Below are 23,252 nucleotides of genomic sequence, written 5' to 3'. Positions count from 1 at the left end.
TCTCTTATCCGTCTTTTAACCGTCTCATCTCTTAATTATTCATGGGTCCCACTGTACTTTTCACTCCATCTCTTAACTAAGAGACAGAACCTGCAACCCTCCCCCATCTCTTATCCGTCTCTTAATCATCTCATCCCTTAACTATTCATTCAATTTCATTTTTTATTTTTATTTCCAACAAATTCAATTAATAAAAACACACTTCTTTAAATAAAATAAAAATTACGAACTTAAAATCCTAAAAAAATGCATAATTAAATTCGTGGCATAATAAATAAAAAAAGACATAATTTAAAATATAATTTTATAGAAATTATAAAAACTACTCCGCCGGCGAATCATCCCCCGGAGGCGGTGGAGGCGGAATACCAAGTTGTCCTGCAAGATACACAATGCCGGCATGATGGGCTTGAAATTGGGCAGACGTCATGCGGGAAGTGTCCGCCATCGTGGCTGTGAAGTACAAGGACATTAAGGAAGAGGGCGGCCCTTGGGAGCCCGCTTGGCTTGATTCGCCTCGGCCACTCCTCCCTCTAGCCGCCTTGGTCCCTTGCGGCCGACGGTGCCCACGAGAGGACCCCCCTGCATCGTCAGCCGTGCCCTCAACCTCCTTCGAGGCAACCTCTTGCGCGGCGCTGCCTGAACCGCCCCACTAGACCAGTATTGGCCACCCGTCGTGTGCTTCGTGCGCTTCGAGGTCGAGCCCGTGCTGGACTGGACACTGCCGGCCCACCTTGCCTCGTCTTTGACGACCTCCCAAACATCGACATGTTTGAATTCTTTGCCGGTGTCGTCGAAATAGACTCGCAAAGCCGATCTCAGAACGTCGGCTCCCGTGGCTCCGCTTTGGTAATGAGCCGCTTCAGTCTTGTAGATGCTGCAGAATTTTTTGACCTCTCTGTCGACTCGGTCAAAGTGAGCGCGGAGCATCTTCAATGTGCGGCATCAGGACCCCTTTGGCTTAATCTCGTTGTAGGCCTCGGTGACCTTTTTCCAGAAGCACTTCCGGGTTTGTTGATTCCCGACGATGGGATCGTACGAGACGTTGATCCAGGCGTTGTACACAACCATCGCATCCTTGCGGCTGTACGGATGCCGGCCTACATCCTCATCCTCCTCGGCCGCCTCCGCCTCTTCCTCCACGATGTCTAATGCCTCGGAGCTTCCATCGCCTCGTCCTCCTTCCGGAGTGGGTTCATCCGGATAATCCTCCCTAATTTGGGATAATCCCTGCGAATACCTCAGGGCTGAGGGACGAGCGTATGCATCCACATCAAAATGGGGTGGTTTGTACCCCGCCAGCATCGACGAGCCTTGGGTGCCCGATGTCGACGAACCGGAACCCGAACCACCCAATACATTGTACATGCCCTCAGTCGCCAAACGCGTTGATGTCAAACCCACCGGAGCCGCCCTCGTTTCCATCGCCGGACATTTTGTGATGAAAATTGGAGAGGTTAGATGAAAATTGGAGAGAAAATGGAGATGATTTGGGAATAATAGATGTGTGTTTGTGTGTGTAATAAGGATGAAATATGAGTATTTATAGAGTAAAAAATAAAAAAATAATAAATAAATAAAAAAGAAAAAAACGTTTTCGTTACCGTTTGATTTTTTTTATTAAATTCGGATTTTAAAAAAAAAGATTTATTGCGTCAGCTTGACGAAGCCCACTCGCTGGCCGGCGAGAGGGTGTCACGCGTGGCGAGCTGGCTCGCCATCTGTCCCGGTGGGACGGGCGTCTCGGCGGGATGGTGATGAGACAGGACAACGCGTCCCGCGCGGGTCTCGTCTCGAAGGGACGAGATAAAAGACACCCGAGAGATGCGTTGCGGGTGCTCTTAGTATGATTGATGTTACTTAATTATGGGTGATGAATTTTACTAAAAATGTCTAAAATAATGTTAACAAATGTCTATTTAAATTACATAGTTATTATCTGAGCATAAATGAGTCAACCGGGTGCTTGATGCAACTTGCCCAATATCTTTACAACGTGAAAATTATCTTTTCAAGGCTTCATTTGGTAGCTATGTTTTCTTTATAACGAGAGATATCACGTCTACTGTGCAATTTGGGTCTTGTAATTTGAGAGATTTTTCATAAATAAATGTATAATTTGGGTCTTGTAATTAAACATAACTAAAAGGGCGTAAGTGCAATTAAGAAGATTGCTGGAAATCTTCTCTGAAGAGTGCGTCTCAATATTTTACAGTTTACGCTTCTTCGCGATGACGATGAAAGGCTCAATAATCAATTCAATCACAGAAATTCACCCAATTTTGAATTAAAACAAAATGAAGAAAATAGGGGAAGAATAATTTCCCTTTGGCGTATTGGTCTGTGAGCAAAAGCCCTGTAAAGAAGAGCTCCCCAGTTTCCATGTATATACATTCACGCACACCTCCTCTACCCCACCGCTGCCTCTAGAAACACTCCCATTTCCTCCATTCTTTCTGCAATTGCTATTTTCACTAGTTGAACAAAAGGGGCAGCATAAAGATTCGATTTTTATTCTTCTTTTTTGTGGGAAGCGATGGACGATGGTGAGAAGAGGAAGAAAAAGAAGAGAGGTGGGGCGAAGAGGAAGATGACAGTGGAGCAGACGGCGGCGTATGGAGCTGTGAGGGAGTGGGTTTTCTTGGAGCAGTCGAGTGGAGGTGGGAATTCGATGATTGTTGATGATGATTTTGGGGTGCAGTGCTATCAGCCTAAGGAGAAGCTTGTGTTTGAGTTTCATTGCCACACAACATGCAGTGATGGATTCTTGTCCCCTTCTAAGCTTGTTGAGAGAGCTCATCACAGAGGGGTCCTCTCTCTCTCTCTCTCTCTGTGTGTGTGTGTGTGTATGTGTGTGTGTGTGTGTGTCTTTGTGTATTGCATGTGTGTTTGAATGGATGTTGTTTTAGGAGAAATTGATGGTTTGAGAGGCTTCTTTTAGATGTGAAGTTTCAATGGAATGTATGAGTGAAACTGTGGTTGATTTTTTGAGGGTGGTGTTGCAATGCAATGGAAGGAGCAATGGCCTTGTTGAAGCTCAGTTGATTTTGTTTTTCAATTTTCAACATGTGTAGCACAGGATTTGATAAGCTGTCAACATGTGAAGAACAGAATTTGTACAAGAAACAGTGTGGGTGTACTGTGTGAATTTGTACATGTATTTTGGAACTAGGAAGGAATTTGTCTATTTAGGATTACTACTTTGGGACCAGCTTTTTAGTGCTTTAGTTTAGGATTTAGGGTTTAGTGTTTGATTCCCTCTGTAGGTTTATTTGAGAAGCTTTGGCAGACTGTATTCAGGTCATTGGAGCTTTATATTCCATCTTACTATATTACTGTTACTACGAACCCCCGTTAAAGTATGAAATACAGATGATTATGGTGTGGTGAATTCGTTGTGAAAAATGATGGATTTGTAACTTGTCGGAATCTACACAGTAGATCTTCACAACCGAAGGGCCGAGAATAGTTTCTTGTTTGAACGGTACCCTATTAATGACAATGTTATTGTGTTGTCTTTGTTGATTGTTATTCAGCTTAATTCATTTGGAAGTTGTCAGTGATGCTTAGAATGCGATTAGAAATTACTGAGGAGCATATTAGAGTTCCTTTCTGACATCAGGACTATAATGGCTGTGAAAATCGAATATTTCTTTCTGAACTAGCTTGCAAAAATATGGTAGATGCATTTGATTGTAAACTTGAAAGTGACTGAATGTTTAAAGGCATGGAACAGGTGAAAGTGTTGGCTTTGACGGACCATGACACGATGTCTGGCATCCCCGAAGCCATGGAAGCAGCTCGCAGATTCGGCATCAAAATTATTCCTGGTGTTGAAATCAGTACTATTTTCTACTCAAGGTTGGTTGTTCGCTTGTTCTTAATTTGAGTCCGGTGCTCTGCTCGACAAGACAAAAGTAATTCGAAATTATCTTCATTTTGTACTCTTTGGAATTGTATTTCTTGTGCACTTGCTGGCACTAATCACTGCATAATATGGCCATCTAAATAACTTTATGCCTCGAAAAAATAGAAGTAAGTTTACAGTGTTTTATAGTAGTTGTTTTGTCAATGATTATCTTATTGATGTTGGAGAAATGGCTCACAGAGGGGATTCGGGAGTACAGGAACCGGTTCACATACTTGCTTATTACAGTAGCTGCGGTCCTACAAATTCCGCAGCATTGGAGAAGTTTTTAGGGGATATTCGGGATGGCAGATTCCTCCGTGCAAAGAACATTGTTTCGAAGCTGAACAAACTGAAGCTGCCAATTAGGTGGGAAACCGTGACAAAGATAGCAGGAAAAGGCGTTGCACCTGGAAGGCTTCATATTGCTCGTGCTATGCTGGAAGCGGGACACATAGAAAACCTGAAACAAGCATTTACCAGATATCTTTATGACAACGGACCTGCCTATTCCACGTAATATTTATTTGGATTACGTTTTATTATTTTAAATTGCTCTTCAACAACTTTAATTACTAAATGGCTTGGTTTTGTATGTTTCAGGGGAAGTGAGCCCAGTGCAGAGGTAACAGTGCGTTTTATACGTGAAACCGGGGGTGTTTCCGTATTGGCGCACCCATGGGCACTGAAAAACCCTTCTGCTATAGTCAGGAGACTTAAGGAAGCAGGGTTACACGGTATAGAGGCTTATAGAAGCGATGGAAAGCTATCAGGTAGATGCTTTCTTTTTTTTTCTTCCTCTAATTCTGATTGAAACAGTTTTAGTCGATGCTTAATGTCACACCAAGTAAATGATTGAAGTTGAGACCTACAGATTTTAATTAGTCTATAATATGTTGCTTATCCCAAAATAATTAAATCAAAGAAAGCAGGGAGGGGATAAAAATGTGAAGCTTGAGAAGAATTGAGGCTTTCGTAGTTTTTTTATACTACTAGACTTGCACAATCAGTGCATAATTTTGGTGGTTGCATGCAGTATATAGTGATCTAGCAGATGCGCACGATCTGTTGAAGCTTGGAGGATCTGATTATCATGGGAGAGGGGGGCAACAAGAGTCAGATGTGGGAAGTACAAGCGTTCCTGTGTTGGTGGTGCAAGAATTCCTCAAGGTCGCCCGCCCAATCTGGTGTAACGCCATCCAAGACATACTCGAAAACTACATCAAGGATCCTTCCGACTCAAAATTGCAAGGCATTGTCAAATTCGGAAGAATGACAACTTCCAAGACAAGTCTGAGTTCTGGCAGCACGAGCGACGTGATCAACCAGTGCTTGGCAGCATGGCTGTCCAAAGAAGAACGAGAAAATTCCGAATTTGAGGCCATCAAGCTGGAGTTGGAAGCCCATGCTGAAGCAGGTAGATGTTAAACTGCATTTTTCTTCAATTCTTTTTTCCTTTCATACAAGAGACCATTTCCAGAAAACAGGCATACATTCTTTATTTTACAAATTCAAATTATGTCAGTTTCTACTCATAATTTCATGTCACAAATTTTTTTGGACTTAGAAATTGATTGTTTAGGTTCATTTTATATTGTAAGTATTCTGTAGTGAAATGCCTTCAAAAATTTATTAAAGTTTCCCAATTACTATTATTCTGTTGATTTGTTATCATTTAATCCCAACCCAGAATTTGCAAGTGAAAAAGGCAAAGCTCTTTATATTCTGTAAAATGTGAGTGAAAATGAACAAAGGTTACAGAATCAATTACTACAAAATGAAGGGCAAAATTGTCAAAAAAGCAGCAATTTTGTCAACACACTGTGATGGTTAGGAGTGAGTCATGTGAAGCACTTTCACTGCCCTTTCTTCTTCATTTCATGATAAACCACAGGCCTTCATCTGAGTTTCCCTAATTCCGCTTTCTTTGTTAGCGCCTTCTTCCCGTGGTAAATGAATGAGTCGACTATCCCGGCTACTGTGAATACACCTGGAAAAGAAGATGAAGAGGGAGTTTAAGTAAAAATGGGAATGTGTGTTATCTAGATGAAATAATAGGTTAAGTTACCTCCTACTATGGCACAAATGTGTGTCAAGAAGTGGAGGAACGACGCATGCTCCTCGGTGTGAGTGACCTGTAAAACACAGACACATTCAGAGACATACACAAGAGTAGAAAATCCCTACAAGGTCACAGAATCTATGATAAATGTATGTAGCTAAGCTGTAGGTGGATGCGGATTCGAATTCTGGACTAACCTTTATAGGAGATAGGTCGTAAAAGAAGAAAACGCCGGGGGGAGACTTATAGTGGTCCAAATCGGTGTTCTTGAAGTGTTCGGTAACTGAGAACTGTGTAGCACTATTGTGTCATAACATGAAAAAATTGAGGATTGAAGAATTCAATTAGATTTTCTCACTTAAGTAGTACCTGATTTGACTGGGTAGTGTGCCCTCTAATGTCAGTGTATATGGTCGGAACCACCTGCAAACGTGAATGACACGGTTAGGCAAACGACCGTTGTAACTGAGTTGAACTAAACATTGATGCAGCAGAGAACTGGATTGACAGAAAAACATGTTATGCAACAGAGGACGTAATGATGAAACGAAACCATCATCTCGGCTTTCTAACACAACACTGCAAGGCAGTGTCCAAATGGTTCTGTCAAGTTAGTCTAACTTCAACACAATGGTACGAGGTTAGTGTGTTTAACGGTTTCAGTACAAAAATACGCACGAAGATATGCGCTAGGAAGGTAATACCAAGGGCGGTGTAACATCACTGACCTTAATATAATACTGATACACACCATTTGGTGATGTTTGCTTCCATTGCACCCTGTGTATCAACAGAAATGGTTGTTAATGCAAGATTGTAATATAATCAATCACCAGTTTGTAATGAATAACACCAGATAAAATGATCCAGCTTCGACGTTGTAGAATCATTCATCATGAATACATCCAAATATATTGACAAAAGTTTGAAGAGCTTACCCGTCCAGTGGGTTTACAACGCCAGGAATAGCATCCCCGAACGATAACTTGTTAATTTTGTGGCTTATCTGCATTACAGTGGTCGAAGTGAGATTCAGAAAGATACTGGGAAATACTATACGTTCTTACGTTATAACTCTCTGTCTGTACAGTTATCAAATCGAGCAGATTTATAGTTGAATGACGAATGCTTTTCCCAGCGCCAAAATGAAAATTCCCAGCTACTCGGTTAACCACCAAAGATCCATGTATATTACATCCCTCGCCTTCTTCCTCGTTCACTTGCTGAACAAAACCTTCTCGTTGGCACTACACACAACAGACCAGAGAAGACAATTATTCGATGGCAGGTGTAATTAGTTAGAGTTCGCACGAAACAGCTATGCTTTTAGTTTTTAAGATGTTGCTGAGATAATCACTCAATCACACCTGATCAATCAGATCAGGATCTGTCATTCCCCAGCCCCTCTTACGATATGCTTCACGAACCTCTTCACACGAATTACAGCAGTGATCATCAGCCTGCAGGAAAATTACAAACACCAGCCAACCATAAACCGATGTGCATAGGTATGAGGTGACTTCACAGTTTGTTTCCAAACTCTTTCTCATATGATCATGCTACATATTAGTTAAAAATAACAAGCACTGATAAAAAGGATATTAATCCAACCATACATGTTTTTATAACAAAAGACAGATAATCCAACGTATCTGCTTCTAGGTAAGTTTAAAAGTAGAGTTAAACAATAGAAAAGGACACTTGAAAGATCGAAATACCGTTTCTGCACCAAAACATGACCCACAGTATTCCTCGTTGTGCTCAAGCCTGCCGCCATGTTTCTGCAAAGGCTTCTCAATCTGAATTGACCAATACACAACAAGGGATTAGTGAAAAGTACAATTTATAGGGCAACTTATGGAGCTATATAGACAGTAAATTCAAGAGCATTGTAAAGCAATAGCTGTCAGTCGAATGCTATGTACCTTGGGTGCACCAATTTTATCGTGCCTCGCTTGTATCACATTGCCATAGGAATCAATTCTCGTTTTGATAATGTCATGTCTCTGTAAATTTATTGCAACACACCACATAAATAGTCAGATCATATAGAGGACAAGAATGGCTAAAAATAGCATGTGCTATAAGCTCAACCGTGAGGCTTTTCAACTATAAAAAAAATTAACCGAAGGCATCATCGCATACAATGTCTAGATGTTGCTCCCCACTGATATCGATGGCATCGAGACTGAGCAACGAGCATGGAACGCTTGGAAATGTTACATCAAACTGCAATTGGAATAAGATGCACGTATAGTAAATCTCACGACTCGTTATTAATAACAGACTGAAGGCCTTAACAAGTCTTCCATAGGTACTTGAAAGAAGACAGTTATCTTACGTTGATAGGTAATTTTCCTCCCCTAGACGTGTCTACCACAAGCTGTGTATCTGTAACCGTGTGGAGGTATAATCCTGCCAGTTATAATGCCATTAATAGGATATCCAATTTTAAGTCAGAAAGAAGATTTCGAATATATTCTTCCAAATACACCCAAACACACACGGATGTACTTTTTCATATGTCTCGGTGCAACTCCATCTGCCTATATCTTTCCTCTCCCTCTTAACATTTCCTATTAAACGTGAACCAATTTTACGTTTCTCATTATGACAAGCTTAGCTTCAGTAACATGTGGGGTTCAAATTCTGTCATCTCATCTCTAGGACAGCTTACTAACATGTCAACAGGGAAAACTTCAAATGTACAACATCAAATGTAAAACAAACCACCTCCTTGACATGATAGATCATTCGTGAAAAATCCATCAAAGTAAGAAGCTAACCTCAGAAAATTTACCATCTTCATATACAGAAAGAAAAATACAGTACTATGCTAAGCCACAATCTCCAAAGAGAAGAAAGATGACAAGAGTGGAATCTAACATAAGGTAACTACATGCCGCAATCCTGCTCCAGCTTGTATGTATCTATTCAAAGACTAAAAGGCAATGCTCATAAGTCATAACATAAGCTTCACATTAACTCTTCTCCATACACCCTATTGAGCCCAAACTTTCAAGGCTAGTCCCAGAAGAAAAAAAGATGCACTCCATTTCCAAATTCCGATAAGGTTTATTGGCGCTTAATATCGCGGAACTTTCAAAAATATTAATCTTTTCCGAATTGAATTCACCGAATATTAACAAAACGACGCAGTGATATTATTTGCCATATTAGAAGTTCGTGGAAAAAATTAAATCTTTCAAAAGTTCTGTGACATTAGGCGCCAATATAAAAACAAAAACAACAAAAAATCAAACATCCCTTTAAATAAAAACAATGCATTAGCTAGGTTGGGAAGAACACATACTGAATTCGGAGATGACGAGCAAACCAATGAAGAGAGAGGAGGCGATTGTGATTACACCGCCGGATAACGAGCGGCTGTAGAAATCCTCATTCACCTTCGGGTACGCGTCCAATTTCCGCAGCTTATTAAACATTTTGTCTGTCAAAAAATGGTTGCAGAGGAGGCCGGAGGCGAACGGGGAGAGATTGATCGGCAACGGAGAAAAAATGGGAGGGTTTGACAGAGGTTGATTGTTCAGCCAACCCCGTCCCTTTTTTCTCACGTTACAAGAGGAAGAAAACTGCAAGAGCTCAGGCAAGAGATTTGAATTGCTTGTGATCGTGATGCCTATTTATACAAGTTTGAATTTTGGATCCATTTTTCGCTCGGAGATTAATTTGCGGGAATGTATGATTGCCAATGATTTGTGGGGTTTTGTTTTTTTTATGGTTGAACGGTTTCTTCAAGGAGCCTACAATCGTCAAATTTTGCAGTTAATGTCGGACTATTCTTAGGACTTTTGTCCATTTTCTTTCTTTATTTTCATAGTGTTATTACTCCCTTCATCCATAATTAAATACCTCATATTTAATCGGCACGAGTTTTAAAAAATTATTTGATTTTATATAGTAAAGTGAGTTGAAAAGTTAGTGAAATATGAAGCTTACTTTTATATATTGATTTTATAATAAAATGTGTGTGAAATGAGTTAGTGGAATATATGGTCCATTTACTGATGTACTAGTAAAAGTGAAATGAGATATTTATTGATGGACAGATGAAAAAAAGACAAATAAGATAGTTTAATAGCAGACGAGGGAGTATTTTTCTTTGTTATTTTAGGGAAGTAGTTTTCTGGTTTTATTTGTCTTGTCCTATCATACACTACTACAACCTTTTAAAATTAATTAATTACTAGCATGAGTATTGACTTATTGTACTACTCTCTCCGTCCCAAGGAAGATCACCCCTTCCTTGGGCGGCACGGGATTTTATGCAACTTTATTTTGTGTGTTAAGTGGAGAGAGTAAAGCAAGAGAGAGGGAATAAGTAGAGATAAAGATGTTTCCATTTTTTAGTAATAAGTCATCTTGGTTGGGACAAACCAAAAAGGAAAGTGGGTCATCTTCAATGGGACGGAGGGAGTACTATTCATTAGTAGTGATTAAACATTAAGATGTGACATAGTAGTGTTCTTTATTCACTATCTTCATAGTAAATGGCATGAATTTTACTTTAAAATTGGTAAAGTAAAAAAGATAAGTGGAGTACATATAAAGATTGAAATATTACTATAAAAATTGATATTCACTTCATTAAAAATAGAAACTTATTACATATAAAGATTGAAATATTACTATAAAAATTGATATTCACTTCATTAAAAATAGAAACTTATTAAAAAGTAGAAGGGGCTAATTTTTGTGTACAACTCGAGTTTCAAAAAAAAATTCATCATTACTTATGAATGAATGGAATATTAAATTAATATTAATCCAGTTCTTATGTGATGAATGTTAGTACCTGTTTTCCATCTTTATCAAAGATCGAGATAGAAACAATAACAAAACAGTGTTTGCATAATAAAAACGACAAGATTTCATGAGGTGTTGTCTTTTAAGATTGATGCAAGAAAACTTATTCCACGTCGATTTTGTAAGGAAACAGATGTGAGATTTATAAACCAAATGGACACTTCTCTTGATATACTATTTTTTAGATACGTTTGCTTGTTTGACACATAACATTATTCATCAATAAATCACAAGAAACCTAATATTTGAAATTGCTTTCAACTGTATATTTCTCTTCAACTCACTACAATCACAGTTAGGGCAGCAGTGTTAGACCATGGAAGTTCTCCCATGATCAAAAAGAAAGTTGAGCACTAGCTCTACACCAGTTGAAAATTAGATTTTTTTTTTACTTTACAAGACTATAAAAGCAAGCAAAATTCTTAATACAAGAACTTTAAAATCCACCCAAATATTCTCAACTCTGTGAGGGTAATTGTTTGCAGTCAGTGGTCAGAGACCTTTGTGTAACATCTGCCTCTTCACTGTCTATCAAGGTCTTCATTGCAGGTCTACTTGTGTCGGATCCACGTGCCTACTAGCGTGCAAGAGTATATCGTTAGTTACACACGCACGCTCATCTTCATCGTAAGGCTAGAGGGTAGACATGAATTCAAAAGCTTACCATGCTTGGTGACTTGAATGGTAATGAATCCTAGGCAGGCGCAGGGGATGACTCGGATGGTCTGTGAAACAGCAAGTGTGCTACTGAACGATCAACGGGATTTGTATTTGTTTCGATATCCATGAAGCTGTTAGCAGAGATGGACGTAAGAAAGAGTTAAAATGTTTCTATAATAGTAGTAATAGTAAAGTAACAGATGAGAAAGATGGGAAGAGTTCTAATACAGTACCTTTTTTCTCCTTCATTTACTAATGTTCCAGAGGCATCTCTTCCATCATCAAAGCTGCTGTTTGAGTTTGCATGGCTATGCCTTTGTTCAGCACTCCGAGCGAGACGGTACAAACTGTCTCTTATGCATATCTTTGTTCTCAAATCCAACTGATCCAACAATGGACACAGTTAATTTCAATAACCTAATGAATTTTTTGTATAATCATATGTGGTGTTATTTGCTGCATCAGGTTTCTTCAATGATTTCAGGCATTTATATAAATTCTTTGATGTCCCCATATGCATTCCAAAATATTGACTCCTCATCCATTTCAGACAGTCGTTCGACATTTCGTTTGAATAAATGTAAGGGAACTGCTCATACTTCATACAATTAGATCAGCATGCAAGACAATGTTTGACGAGCATGAAATTATGGCGAACCAATTACCAGGAAAATCTGAAAGGCAGGACGATTTCAACATACAAAGGGAACCTTATCCCAAAGCCTAAGCATGTAAAAACTAAAATGATAAGATTCGGGACATAATCCAAATTTCAGAAACTAAGTTGTGAATGTATATCATGTAGAATTTTGAAATACATGACATACTGAGCAGCTTCTACCAAGTTAGCATGTAAGAGGCAGTTTTAAAGTGGACAGGCTTGGTCGCATGGTTTCATAAAGACTGGAAAGCTACATCAGTTTCTCGGACATGATAGAATCCCAACTTTAGAAGAAACTAGATAAATGAACTGAAATAAAACAGACTTGGGTACTGTTCGCTTCAACATAATAGAACTTTGAAAATAAGTGAGTATCAGCTAAAAAGAAGCATCAAACTTCACATACTCCATCTAAGTGTGCCACGATACCAGAAACTAGTTTTTGTCCTTTATTTCAGAACAATACAGTGCAGTTTTTGTGATTACTATAAAGATAAATAAATTATTGATGTTCATAATTTTAGGACCAAATGATACCTTCTCCATAACAAGCTGAAGCTGGCGAAAACTAGCTGCTTCCAGAGAAACATCATCCATGTCAGAACTTGTTGAGCTTTCTTGAGCATTCGAGAATCCTAATTCTGCAGGAATAAAGTGGCAGACTTCTGCCGAATCATTATGATTGTCTGACTTATCTCCGGCATAATGGGCTTCTTCTGTCAGAGAACCAGGATCGCTTGAGGTGGCTTGCACCACTAAGCTTGCAGGCTTTATATTGCTGTTGGCCAAAGATTGACTACCATGCCGACTATGTAGCTTTACTCCTTTTCCAGTTCCTGTTGGAACTGGCAGAGGAAGAGGATGGTCATGAGAGCCATCAACAGATGGCAACAGATTTGATGTATGGGAAGAATCTCTGGTTGATGAAGATGTCAACTCATTTGCCTCAGTTTTGACAGCAGAAGGTGTTGGATTTAGTGATGTCAGATCAGATGAATGACTGTTATCTGGATGCACATACGAAAGGTGATTTTGTAAATAATTACAGGAATCTGTAGGCAAAACATTTTTCGGTTGTTGTTGGAATGAGAAAGCTTGATGAGACTTGGCCCTAGAAGGGGACCGCACTGTCTCATCTGGAAGCTTACTTGTACCATTTCCATAATTATGCTCTTTTATTTTTCCACTGGACTGGTTCTGCAGCTTCATCTGCTTCTGGTGCCCGTTCAGCTGCCATACAGTGAAGTACAATTAAAAACTGCGCTACAGTTTGTCAAGTTTCCGTTTGACATGCACAAACAAAGTACATGTCTATACATAAGTGATATTTTCAGAACTATTACTCACACTCATACCCTGCCACACCCAAGGACAAATGGTTCAGGGTGGCAAGAAGTCCCAAACTGATAAGGATAGGAAACACTCATTTCATATTAGTAAGTCCTCAAAAACATTAGGCTGTATACTCACATGTGCTCTAGGGGTAAACTCTTGCATGCCATTTGCAATAGCAGGTCCATCCGCAAAAGACACGTAAGAATCAGGTTTCTCTGAGATCCAGGAATTGTCTCTAAGCCTGATAGGTGCACCCATCACGGCACCATCATTTGAAGAATGGGCCTTCAGAAAACCATGGTTTGATGAGATATTTTCCAGAGAATTCAACTCAGGTGATGGAAATTTCACGTCTGAATTGACAAGTTCTCCAGTGCCTCCTATGTTATCTGATGCTGAATACCAAGAGAATTCATCCTCTCTACTGGCCCCAAGACCAAATGTTGAGTCACAACTCCTGAAACGCAGTAGGCCATTATGAACAATAGCAAACAGTATAACTTGAGACTTATGGTGTAAGAGTGCAGCATTACCTAAATATCATGTCAACGTCTTCAAAGTTCTCTATTTCAGGCCAACCAAAATTAAAGAAATCACTTGAATCTTTGACCTCGTCGTTCTCAAAGAAACTGAGATCACTGCTAGCATGAGTTATGTCACCAAGTGGATCAGTAGAGGAGTTGTTTAAAGAGCCAGTGGTCCCAACACCAACAACGGTACCATCAACACAGAATTGATTACCATGGGTATCTGTGTTACTATTTTCATGAACATGACTTGAGGATGTGGTTTTCTCAGAAGCTAAACTAGATGCATCTTTGATCGAGTCAGCATCTGCTGGAGAAGAAAATACACCACTTGGTACATCCGACCTAGAATCTCTTTCCAGCATTATGTATTTCCTTTTACTCGATGACGATAACTTTCCTTCTTCATTTCCTTGATCAACATATCCAGCAGAATACTTGTCCTCAGTGTTATATGCAATATTTGTTTCTTCACAATGAGGTTTCTTGCAGCTATCACGCAAGAGAGAATGATCTTCCAAAGTACGAGGCACTATATGATCATCAGTTTGACAAAGATCATCCCAACCTATGTCTTCGAACTGTGACAGCAGTTACGGAGTTTTAGCAGTGATAAATTCATAGGATACTTATATAAAGGAGTAAAACTGTACTAAACCACAACAGGTCATGCAGTGATAACCCAATAGTTGCAGTAATGGGTTCTAAAATCACTAGGAAGAAATCTGTGGACCTCATGAAAGCAGCTGAATTTTTTTTGCAAGTTTTGCATTTGCTTTATGACAGATTAGAAGAGATGGCAAAGATAAAATATATCAAAATAACCTAGCCTTCCTGCCACGGCATGAACCTTAAATAAACTGAAAAGTATATATTTGACTCATACTTAGTTCAATTATCCTTTATAATAACCGGAAACTGGGGCTTATTAAACTGGTTACTATAATTCCCGTACTGAAAGAAAAAAATTGTGTTGCGTTTAGTATGTAATTCATGAACTAATCCACTTTTTTGTCACACAAATTGGCAGGACTAGCACTTAGTGGGTCAGATTTTTTCATTGAGAAAGGTAATAGCCAGTTCATCCAATTATTTTATCAAATACATTGTGGTCATTAGAAGGAGAACCTGTGTCAGTGTTTAAAACGTTCAGAAGTCCATAGTACAGGGTAGATGTGATATCGATATTGAGTAATCTGGATTATTTGTTAAGAAGAAAAAACCTAATACTAAGCATAGATACCATCTGAAATTCTTAGTTGCAAAATGAAATTGAAAATGAAAGGAAGAAAAGAAGGCAACAAAATCACTTCATGTGGAACTTTCAACATGCTACCTTACCCTTTTTGTCTGGATTCTAGAGTCGGAACCTATACTGTAGACTACTAAGATGCTTCCAGAAAATGTGCACAAACAGAACTATATCTAATCTTTTTAGCTAGAAAGTTTATTCACTTAGCAACTCAGCTTGTCTCCCATATTAGTGTGACAATTGACATGTGTTCTGTTAGTACTTACTCCATATATCTCCTAACAGACATCTTTTACACATGAACAATAAGTACACAAGCCATTATACATTCTTGCCATCACAAATCATGTATTAGAAAAATAAGATGAAGATGATTTCAAGTACAATTTCATCAGCGCGAAAAAGAGTTCCCCTCTTTCCCTTAAACAAAATAATGTGATATGCAATAATACAACAACTGGAAAAGACGGACTCACCTCATACATGCGCGAATCAGTCATTACTTAAGATTAATTTAACCAGCACTGAATCTGTAAGCATTTTTCTTCATGTTCATGCATGAATCCTCTTTCACCACCGTTCTAATATCCACCAACAAACAAGCAACCGGAAAAGTATAAGAACCAAAAAGTAAAGAGATCACAGTCTTTTAAACCATAGGAACAAGCCATCCTGCTAACACCAATTTGATGTTAAAGCCAATTTAATGTGTACTTGCAGATGAGATAAAAAAGCAAATCTCAACCCTCTTAAAAACAAAAGGCGTGAATTTCATTTTCCTACTCAAAATAAAATAAATAACAGCATCAATTAGCCCATTCAAAACAAATAATCTGTCACAACGCATCAAATTTTTCATTTCCCTTCAATACTAATACCAATATTAAATCAGCAATCACATAGTTCATCTCTCACTATCCAATTCCCCAACAATATTTCAATTTCATGGGAAAACCACAATTGAACCAGAACAGTGTAATCAATAAAGACAGAGCTGATCTCTACTAACCGAACCACTCCAGAAAACTCACCGGAAAACCGAAATAGGAAGCAATTAAACCACAGAATAAGGTGAGAAGCTGATTCCAGCAGCAGCAACGAAAATCCAAAGTCGCAAATCTGGGGAATTTCTAGAGAGAGAGAGAGGAAGAGGGGAGCTTTGGTTGGCAGGGAAGAGAAAATTAGTTGAGATTTTTTAATATAAAAAAATGAGAGTCATGGAGGGGCCACCACGTGGCAAGTGGATCATATCAGAACTAGTGGACGAGAAGGCGGGTCGGGATACGATCTCTTTCTGCGCTCTCATTGGTCCGCTTGCCTTTTCGGGTTTTCGGATCCTTTTCGCGGCTCTCAATCGTTTGAAATCGGATCCTTCGTTTTTATTTCACCTTTGGAGAGTTGGATTGTATATTGATTTATTTTATTTTAGATTGTATTTTTATTTATCTTTTATAGTACTAAAAGAGTAGAATTTTCCTTGGGAAATCCTTGGCCACAAATTTAATTCAAACCTGTACTGCCAAAAATCTAAATCTAGGTAGATCTCAAATATTCATGCTTTTCATCACTTTTTATTTCGTTTTTTTATTAATCTTTAAATTGTACTCCTACTATTTGTTTGAATTGAGATATTTTTTAATTTAAATGAATAATTAAATTTTAAAAGAATTATAAATAAAATAAAATAATATAAAAGAAAACACATATTTTTTTTCTCTTTCCTAATTGGTCATGTGTCTGCGCAAATATTTAATACTACCAACATCCACAAAAAATAGACTAAGTTTAACATTTTTGGTGTCCACTAAATTAGACAAATTCTAAATATAGAAAGTTTTAAACTAATTCTAACCTTACACATCATTCTAAATGTAGACCCCACAATCAACTAACACTACTTTCACCATCTTTTCCTTTCTTCTCTCTTCTTTTACCAACTGCATATTAAAACTCGTGTAATTTACAACTTTGTCTATTTTTTGTGGACGAAGGTGGTAGTATACTAAAATTTAACATTAAATAAATTAACCATCCATAAAATCAGTTATACTAATACTCACCTCGTCCACGAAAAACAATCCTATTTAGTCATTTTTTACTGTCCACAAAAAAACTGTCTTATTTCTAAAAATGAAAAGTTTATCACTTATTCTTTAATCTTTGCCCACCCTTTTCTCCTCTCTCCCATTTTTAAGAATTTTTTCTCTACATCTCTCTTAATTACTTACCTTTTTTTTTCTTCTTCTCTCTTACTTTCTCAATTGCACATTAAAATTTGTGTCATTCATAAACGTGACTATTTTTTGTGGACGGGGGAAGTGTTAAATTTAAAACAAAAGGGGGAATTTTAATAACTTTGGGAGGAAAAAGAAAGAGGGAAAGAGTTTTGGAAAAGGAAAGGCTTGGTGCAAGAAAAATAATATTACACCTAAAAACAAGAAAATTGAAAGGAAACAAAAAATTGTAATGTTGGACCGCGATTTGGATTTGTAATAGTTATATTTTTATATTTATCTTTATTCTTATTTTATTATATTTATTTATTGTAGGTAGATGAGTTTTTGATTTTGTTGGATGAACTTTTACAAGCTGGATATTCTTTGTGAACAAATCATCATCCATTGAGTGAGAGTGATGTTTGAGATGAGTAGAACAAACAAATATATCATTCGAGGTTAACGGACAGTTGGTTGGTGTTTCCACAAGCTAGAATCTTTGAAAAAGGGTAAAAAGATAGAATCTTTGAGTTTATTGCAATGGAATTTCCAAGTGGCATTCATAGTGGTGCTCAATTTCCGATAGATATAGGGAATCACACTCACACACAAAAAAAGGATATGACTTATGAGAGAGAGAGATATAGATAGCTTTTGATGCGATTGTGTGTGTGTGTGTGTGTTTGGAGGTAAGCATGTCACGTAGGAAAAAAAAGGTGAATCGAGAAGAATAGGCATGCACACGGTTCGAAAACCGCCGGTTCCGGTTAAGAAAATAGAAAGGAAACAAAAAATTGTAATGTTGGACCGCGATTTGGATTTGTAATAGTTATATTTTTATATTTATCTTTATTCTTATTTTATTATATTTATTTATTGTAGGTAGATGAGTTTTTGATTTTGTTGGATGAACTTTTACAAGCAGGATATTATTTATGAACAAATCATCATCCATTGAGTGAGAGGGATGTCTGAGATGAGTAGAACCAACAAATATATCATTCGAGGTTAACGGACAGTTGGTTGGTGTTTCCACAAGCTAGAATCTTTGAAAAAGGGTAAAAAGATAGAATCTTTGAGTTTATTGCAATGGAATTTCCAAGTGGCATTCATAGTGGTGCTCAATTTCCGATAGATATAGGGAATCACACTCACACAAAAAAAGGATATGACTTATGAGAGAGAGAGATATAGATAGCTTTTGATGCGATTGTGTGTGTGTGTGTGTGTGTGTGTTTGGAGGTAAGCATGTCACGTAGGAAAAAAAGGTGAATCGAGAAGAATAGGCATGCACACGGTTCGAAAACCGCCGGTTCCGGTTAAGAAAATAGAAAGGAAACAAAAAATTGTAATGTTGGACCGCGATTTGGATTTGTAATAGTTATATTTTTATATTTATCTTTATTCTTATTTTATTATAGAGTAAATGTCAAAATTAGTCATGAACATATAGTCATTTTATGTTTTTGGTCCTAAACATTATCTTTTGGATTTTTTTGTCCTGCACATATGGAAATTTGATCATTTTGGTCCTCCGTCAACATTTCCGCTAAAAACTAACGGTCAATAGCCGATTTTGACCAAATTAAACTTTTAATTCTGATTTTTTACTCCCTAATTATTTTTACACTTCAATTTCATCTTCTTCCTTCCCCCATCTTTCATCTTCTTCCTTCCTCTCCCCCTCAAACACTAGTTATATGAATTCCGTTAATTTCATGAACCGTCATTCTAGATCCGACAAAGAGATCGGGGTGGGCGACCCGGACACCGTCGACGAAGAGATCGGGATCGGGGTTTGAGGTTGTTGGAAGGTTGAAGAACTGCCAAATTCCTCATTTAATTCCAGTCCAAACGTGGTAATCCTTTCATCAATTCATATCTCAATTTCATACTACTTGTCGAAATCAAACAACAACAATTTCTTTTGACAGAAATCACCATAGCTGTTCCCCCAAATTCTAGCACCACCAAGTTCAATTCACCGAGGTATAATGCCTTCCAATTTCGAACTTTACACACAGCAATGCACGCATACATTTTAGCATCCAACTCATGCTTTCAAACTGCCATCTTGGACTCCCACACGGAGCGAGCTGATTGAGACAGCATGGGAGGGCGACTCCGATTTCGTCGGCGAGACGGCGGTGATGCTGGTCTGAAATCGAGACGGCGTTTGAGGAAGCGCGGTGGTCGCGGAAATCACAGCGGTGGCGGCGGCTGTCAACGGCGACGACGACGAACTCCTCAAGGGCTGGAGTAGTGTTGAAATCGAGAGAGAGGAGAGGCGGCGGCCGATGTGCCTGTGAGTAGGGAGTGTAGTCGGCGATGGAGAGTAACCGAACGTCGTTTGAATCGGAGGAGGCGGTGAGGAATTGAGAAGGCGACGACGATTGGAGTCCCTCTCAATTTGGGGAAATTTGGCGAAGTAGAGGGAGATGACCATGGATTTTTTTGCTGTGCAATCTTAGTAGTTCCCTCTTTCTTCTCTAGATGGATGATATCACTTAATTGTTGGATCTAAGTTTTTCCTTCTCGTATTTCACTTTTTTAGTTCCAAATTTGGATCTTTCCTTTAAAAAACCCATCTTTGTTTTTTTTATTTTTGGATGATGATAAGTGGAAGGAAAGAAGATGAAATTGAAATGTAAAAATAATTAGGGAGTAAAAAATCTGAATTAAAAGTTTAATTTGGTCAAAATCGTGATTAAATCCGTTGACCGTTAGTTTTTAATTGAAATATTGACGGAGGACCAAAATGATCAAATTTCCATATGTGCAGGACCAAAAAATCCAAAAGATAATGTTTAGGACCAAAAACGTAAAATGACTATATGTTCAGGACCAATTTTGGTCTTTACTCTTTATTATATTTATTTATTGTAGGTAGATGAGTTTTTTATTTTGTTGGATGAACTTTTACAAGCTGGATATTCTTTATGAACAAATCATCATCCATTGAGTGAGAGGGATGTCTGAGATGAGTAGAACCAACAAATATATTATTCGAGGTTAACGGACAGTTGGTTGGTGTTTCCACGAGCTAGAATCTTTGAAAAAGGGTAAAAAGATAGAATCTTTGAGTTTATTGCAATGGAATTTCCAAGTGGCATTCATAGTGGTGCTCAATTTCCGATAGATATAGGGAATCACACTCACACACAAAAAAAGGATATGACTTATGAGAGAGAGAGATATAGATAGCTTTTGATGCGATTGTGTGTGTGTGTGTGTGTGTGTGTTTGGAGGTAAGCATGTCACGTAGGAAAAAAAAGGTGAATCGAGAAGAATAGGCATGCACACGGTTCGAAAACCGCCGGTTCCGGTTAAGAAAATAGAAAGGAAACAAAAAATTGTAATGTTGGACCGCGATTTGGATTTGTAATAGTTATATTTTTATATTTATCTTTATTCTTATTTTATTATATTTATTTATTGTAGGTAGATGAGTTTTTTATTTTGTTGGATGAACTTTTACAAGCTGGATATTCTTTATGAACAAATCATCATCCATTGAGTGAGAGGGATGTCTGAGATGAGTAGAACCAACAAATATATTATTCAAGGTTAACGGACAGTTGGTTGGTGTTTCCACGAGCTAGAATCTTTGAAAAAGGGTAAAAAGATAGAATCTTTGAGTTTATTGCAATGGAATTTCCAAGTGGCATTCATAGTGGTGCTCAATTTCCGATAGATATAGGGAATCACACTCACACACAAAAAAAGGATATGACTTATGAGAGAGATATATAGATAGCTTTTGATGCGATTGTGTGTGTGTGTGTGTTTGGAGGTAAGCATGTCACGTAGGAAAAAAGGTGAATCGAGAAGAATAGGCATGCACACGGTTCGAAAACCGCCGGTTCCGAACCGGAACCGGCCCGGCTGTTTACGGTCCCCGACGGTTCCAGTTTCTGTTCCGGTTCAAAAAACCGGCGGTTCCGCCGGTGGTTCAAAACCGCCAGTTTTTGGCCGAAACCGCCGGTTTGGCGGTTCGTAATTTTTTTTATTCTCGTTTTAGTATTTATTTCAACAAGACTACAAGTCACAAGTCACAACTTATAAGTTACAATTTACCCTTAATGTTAGACTTGAGCTTTTGGGTTGAAAAGAGAGTGTATTGGATGATTCCCTTTTATAGCTACATGTTATTGGATGTGTTGCTCTTTCTTTCAATGAGGGATAAAGCTCCTTATTTATAACTACATGATACATCTCCATCATCTTTGTTTATATTAGTTTATATCTTGACTATCTTCTATTATTATAACTTAACAACAAATATAATTACATAAAGTATTATTCTTTAATTCTTTATCATTATCTATTTGTTTGTGTATAAGTTTATGTGTATGTTAACTAATAAATACCATTATACACATTAAGAGAATAATTATTATATAAATTGTATTAATCTAGCGATAACTATAATATGAATAATTATTTATCTATATACAAATCATATTACTCAATAAGTGTTTATTCTTATCTATCAAGAATATATTCACAAATAATAATTTTATTTATATAAATTATACTACATCTATTAGAATAACAACTATTATACAAAATCATACTATTAGTCTACTACTAATATATAAATATATAAACTATATTATGCCACTAAACAAATCATTCTTTAGTTATCTATTTTTATCATTATTATACCAATTATATTAATTGTTGTTTTTCACATTTTAATCAATATGTTGAGAAAAATTAGCAACATACTTACATTTAAATCCAATTATTTGAACACGTCCACATGAAGGGGTTGGCAGCGGAAGCGTGCATAAAGTCCGATCACATAAATTTGATCTATTTAGCAGATTATTTAGACAAATTCTATTCGCGTAATTATCACATGTATCATGCTCATAACTTGAATTAAAACATGCTTTAACATATAAAATCCCTAAAACATGCTCACTACGGAATTAGTCAATTTACCTCGTTGATTCAATCAAGAATCGACGATGGCTTGCTTCGTCTCCACGTGAAGATCTTCAGTACTCGACCTCTGATCTTCTGACTGGTGTCCCGGACTGTATACTGATATTTGTGTGGGCAAATCTCACCAGAATACTAGGACTCGAATAATGAGGACAGAACTCAGCTCACGGAGGGAGCAATTTTCGAATTCTCTCTCTTTCTAGAGGGGACGAAAATTCTAGCAATAATTATTGATATATTTTCTGTCTCATTTATTCTCCTATTTATATTAAGTCACATATTGGGCCCAGTCAGGGATCTAAGGAAGAATTTGGACATGGCATCACCCAATTAGCTTTTTACTAATTAAATTGAACCCACAATTTAATATAAGCATATATTGGAAATCCAAAATTACAAGTATTCCGGGTTTCCTTTTATTTGTTTAATTCATTTACCGCGCTTAAGATAGAAACATCCATTAATTAATTAATGTCTGCTATGGACTTAATTAATTAACATATTTTATTCTCCAAGAGTGGACTTAGCAAGAAACTCTTATTTATTATTCATAGAGTAATTAAACTCCAACTAGCTAGGTTCCGAATAATAAAACCTTGTTTCGAGCTCCTCTTGTGGATGTTGTCAAACGAGACTCTCCTCGCGCACGATTCAACATAATAGCAATCATAGCACCGCTAGATAATGATCACCACTACCCAATATACTTGGATCGTTGGGTGACGAAAAACCCGCACCTTTGGTAAGTCAAAGTAGTAGATACTCAATATCGTATGCCCAATGCTAACGTACATTGATTAAGAAATTAATTATCAAGACCTCGTCTTTCAGTAGATAGCATAAAGACTCGTC

General features: G+C 37.7%; 3 protein-coding genes across 6 annotated transcripts; 1 reads left to right on the top strand and 2 right to left on the bottom strand.

Moving 5' to 3' along the window:
* Positions 1 to 2,189: 2,189 nt before the first annotated feature.
* On the top strand, positions 2,190 to 5,499 carry LOC121759646 (5'-3' exoribonuclease-like). Its single transcript, XM_042155305.1, has 5 exons — positions 2,190 to 2,809; positions 3,737 to 3,861; positions 4,109 to 4,423; positions 4,511 to 4,680; positions 4,944 to 5,499. The coding sequence occupies exons 1-5, from the start codon at positions 2,537 to 2,539 to the stop codon at positions 5,333 to 5,335; spliced, it is 1,275 nt and encodes a 424-aa protein (XP_042011239.1). The 5' UTR covers positions 2,190 to 2,536; the 3' UTR covers positions 5,336 to 5,499.
* A 100-nt stretch (positions 5,500 to 5,599) lies between these two features.
* LOC121759647 (endoplasmic reticulum-Golgi intermediate compartment protein 3-like) lies at positions 5,600 to 9,677 on the bottom strand. The gene is made up of 13 exons (XM_042155306.1): positions 9,283 to 9,677; positions 8,311 to 8,384; positions 8,115 to 8,198; positions 7,895 to 7,975; positions 7,688 to 7,768; positions 7,337 to 7,429; positions 7,037 to 7,216; positions 6,908 to 6,975; positions 6,698 to 6,749; positions 6,339 to 6,392; positions 6,167 to 6,259; positions 5,976 to 6,042; positions 5,600 to 5,897 (listed from the first exon to the last, which is right to left on the bottom strand). Exons 1-13 carry the CDS (start codon positions 9,413 to 9,415, stop codon positions 5,806 to 5,808), a joined length of 1,152 nt encoding a protein of 383 aa, XP_042011240.1. The 5' UTR covers positions 9,416 to 9,677; the 3' UTR covers positions 5,600 to 5,805.
* Positions 9,678 to 11,038: 1,361 nt separating this feature from the next.
* Positions 11,039 to 16,389, bottom strand: LOC121759527 (protein LNK1-like). 4 transcript variants are annotated; one of them, XM_042155145.1, is made up of 9 exons: positions 16,263 to 16,389; positions 15,708 to 15,812; positions 13,986 to 14,560; positions 13,588 to 13,909; positions 13,266 to 13,347; positions 12,655 to 13,124; positions 11,690 to 11,838; positions 11,461 to 11,587; positions 11,039 to 11,373 (listed from the first exon to the last, which is right to left on the bottom strand). In XM_042155145.1, exons 2-8 carry the CDS (start codon positions 15,729 to 15,731, stop codon positions 11,491 to 11,493), a joined length of 1,719 nt encoding a protein of 572 aa, XP_042011079.1. In that variant the 5' UTR covers positions 15,732 to 15,812; positions 16,263 to 16,389; the 3' UTR covers positions 11,039 to 11,373; positions 11,461 to 11,490. The 4 variants fall into 4 exon arrangements, with proteins under 4 accessions (XP_042011079.1, XP_042011080.1, XP_042011077.1 ...); XM_042155146.1 differs by having other exon boundaries at positions 13,272 to 13,347; XM_042155143.1 differs by having other exon boundaries at positions 12,655 to 13,347.
* Between the last annotated feature and the right edge of the window lie 6,863 nt (positions 16,390 to 23,252).

The sequence above is a fragment of the Salvia splendens genome, chromosome 12, assembly GCF_004379255.2.
Source record: "Salvia splendens isolate huo1 chromosome 12, SspV2, whole genome shotgun sequence".
In the NCBI taxonomy this organism is placed as follows: domain Eukaryota; kingdom Viridiplantae; phylum Streptophyta; class Magnoliopsida; order Lamiales; family Lamiaceae; genus Salvia; species Salvia splendens.
This window is presented reverse-complemented; position numbering and strand designations above follow the sequence as displayed.

Excerpts from the sequence above, each read along its gene's own strand:
- LOC121759646 (XM_042155305.1), top strand. The coding sequence starts at position 2,537 with ATGGACGATGGTGAGAAGAGGAAGAAAAAGAAGAGAGGTGGGGCGAAG. Across the intron at positions 4,424-4,510 it reads AACGGACCTGCCTATTCCAC|GGGAAGTGAGCCCAGTGCAG; the intron begins GTAATATTTATT and ends TGTATGTTTCAG. Across the intron at positions 4,681-4,943 it reads AAGCGATGGAAAGCTATCAG|TATATAGTGATCTAGCAGAT; the intron begins GTAGATGCTTTC and ends GGTTGCATGCAG.
- LOC121759647 (XM_042155306.1), bottom strand. The coding sequence starts at position 9,415 with ATGTTTAATAAGCTGCGGAAATTGGACGCGTACCCGAAGGTGAATGAG. Across the intron at positions 7,430-7,687 it reads CATGTTTTGGTGCAGAAACG|GCTGATGATCACTGCTGTAA; the intron begins GTATTTCGATCT and ends ATTTTCCTGCAG. Across the intron at positions 7,217-7,336 it reads ATCCTGATCTGATTGATCAG|TGCCAACGAGAAGGTTTTGT; the intron begins GTGTGATTGAGT and ends TGTTGTGTGTAG.
- LOC121759527 (XM_042155143.1), bottom strand. The coding sequence starts at position 15,731 with ATGACTGATTCGCGCATGTATGAG. Across the intron at positions 14,561-15,707 it reads CTGATTCGCGCATGTATGAG|TTCGAAGACATAGGTTGGGA; the intron begins GTGAGTCCGTCT and ends CTGCTGTCACAG. Across the intron at positions 13,910-13,985 it reads GACGTTGACATGATATTTAG|GAGTTGTGACTCAACATTTG; the intron begins GTAATGCTGCAC and ends ACTGCGTTTCAG.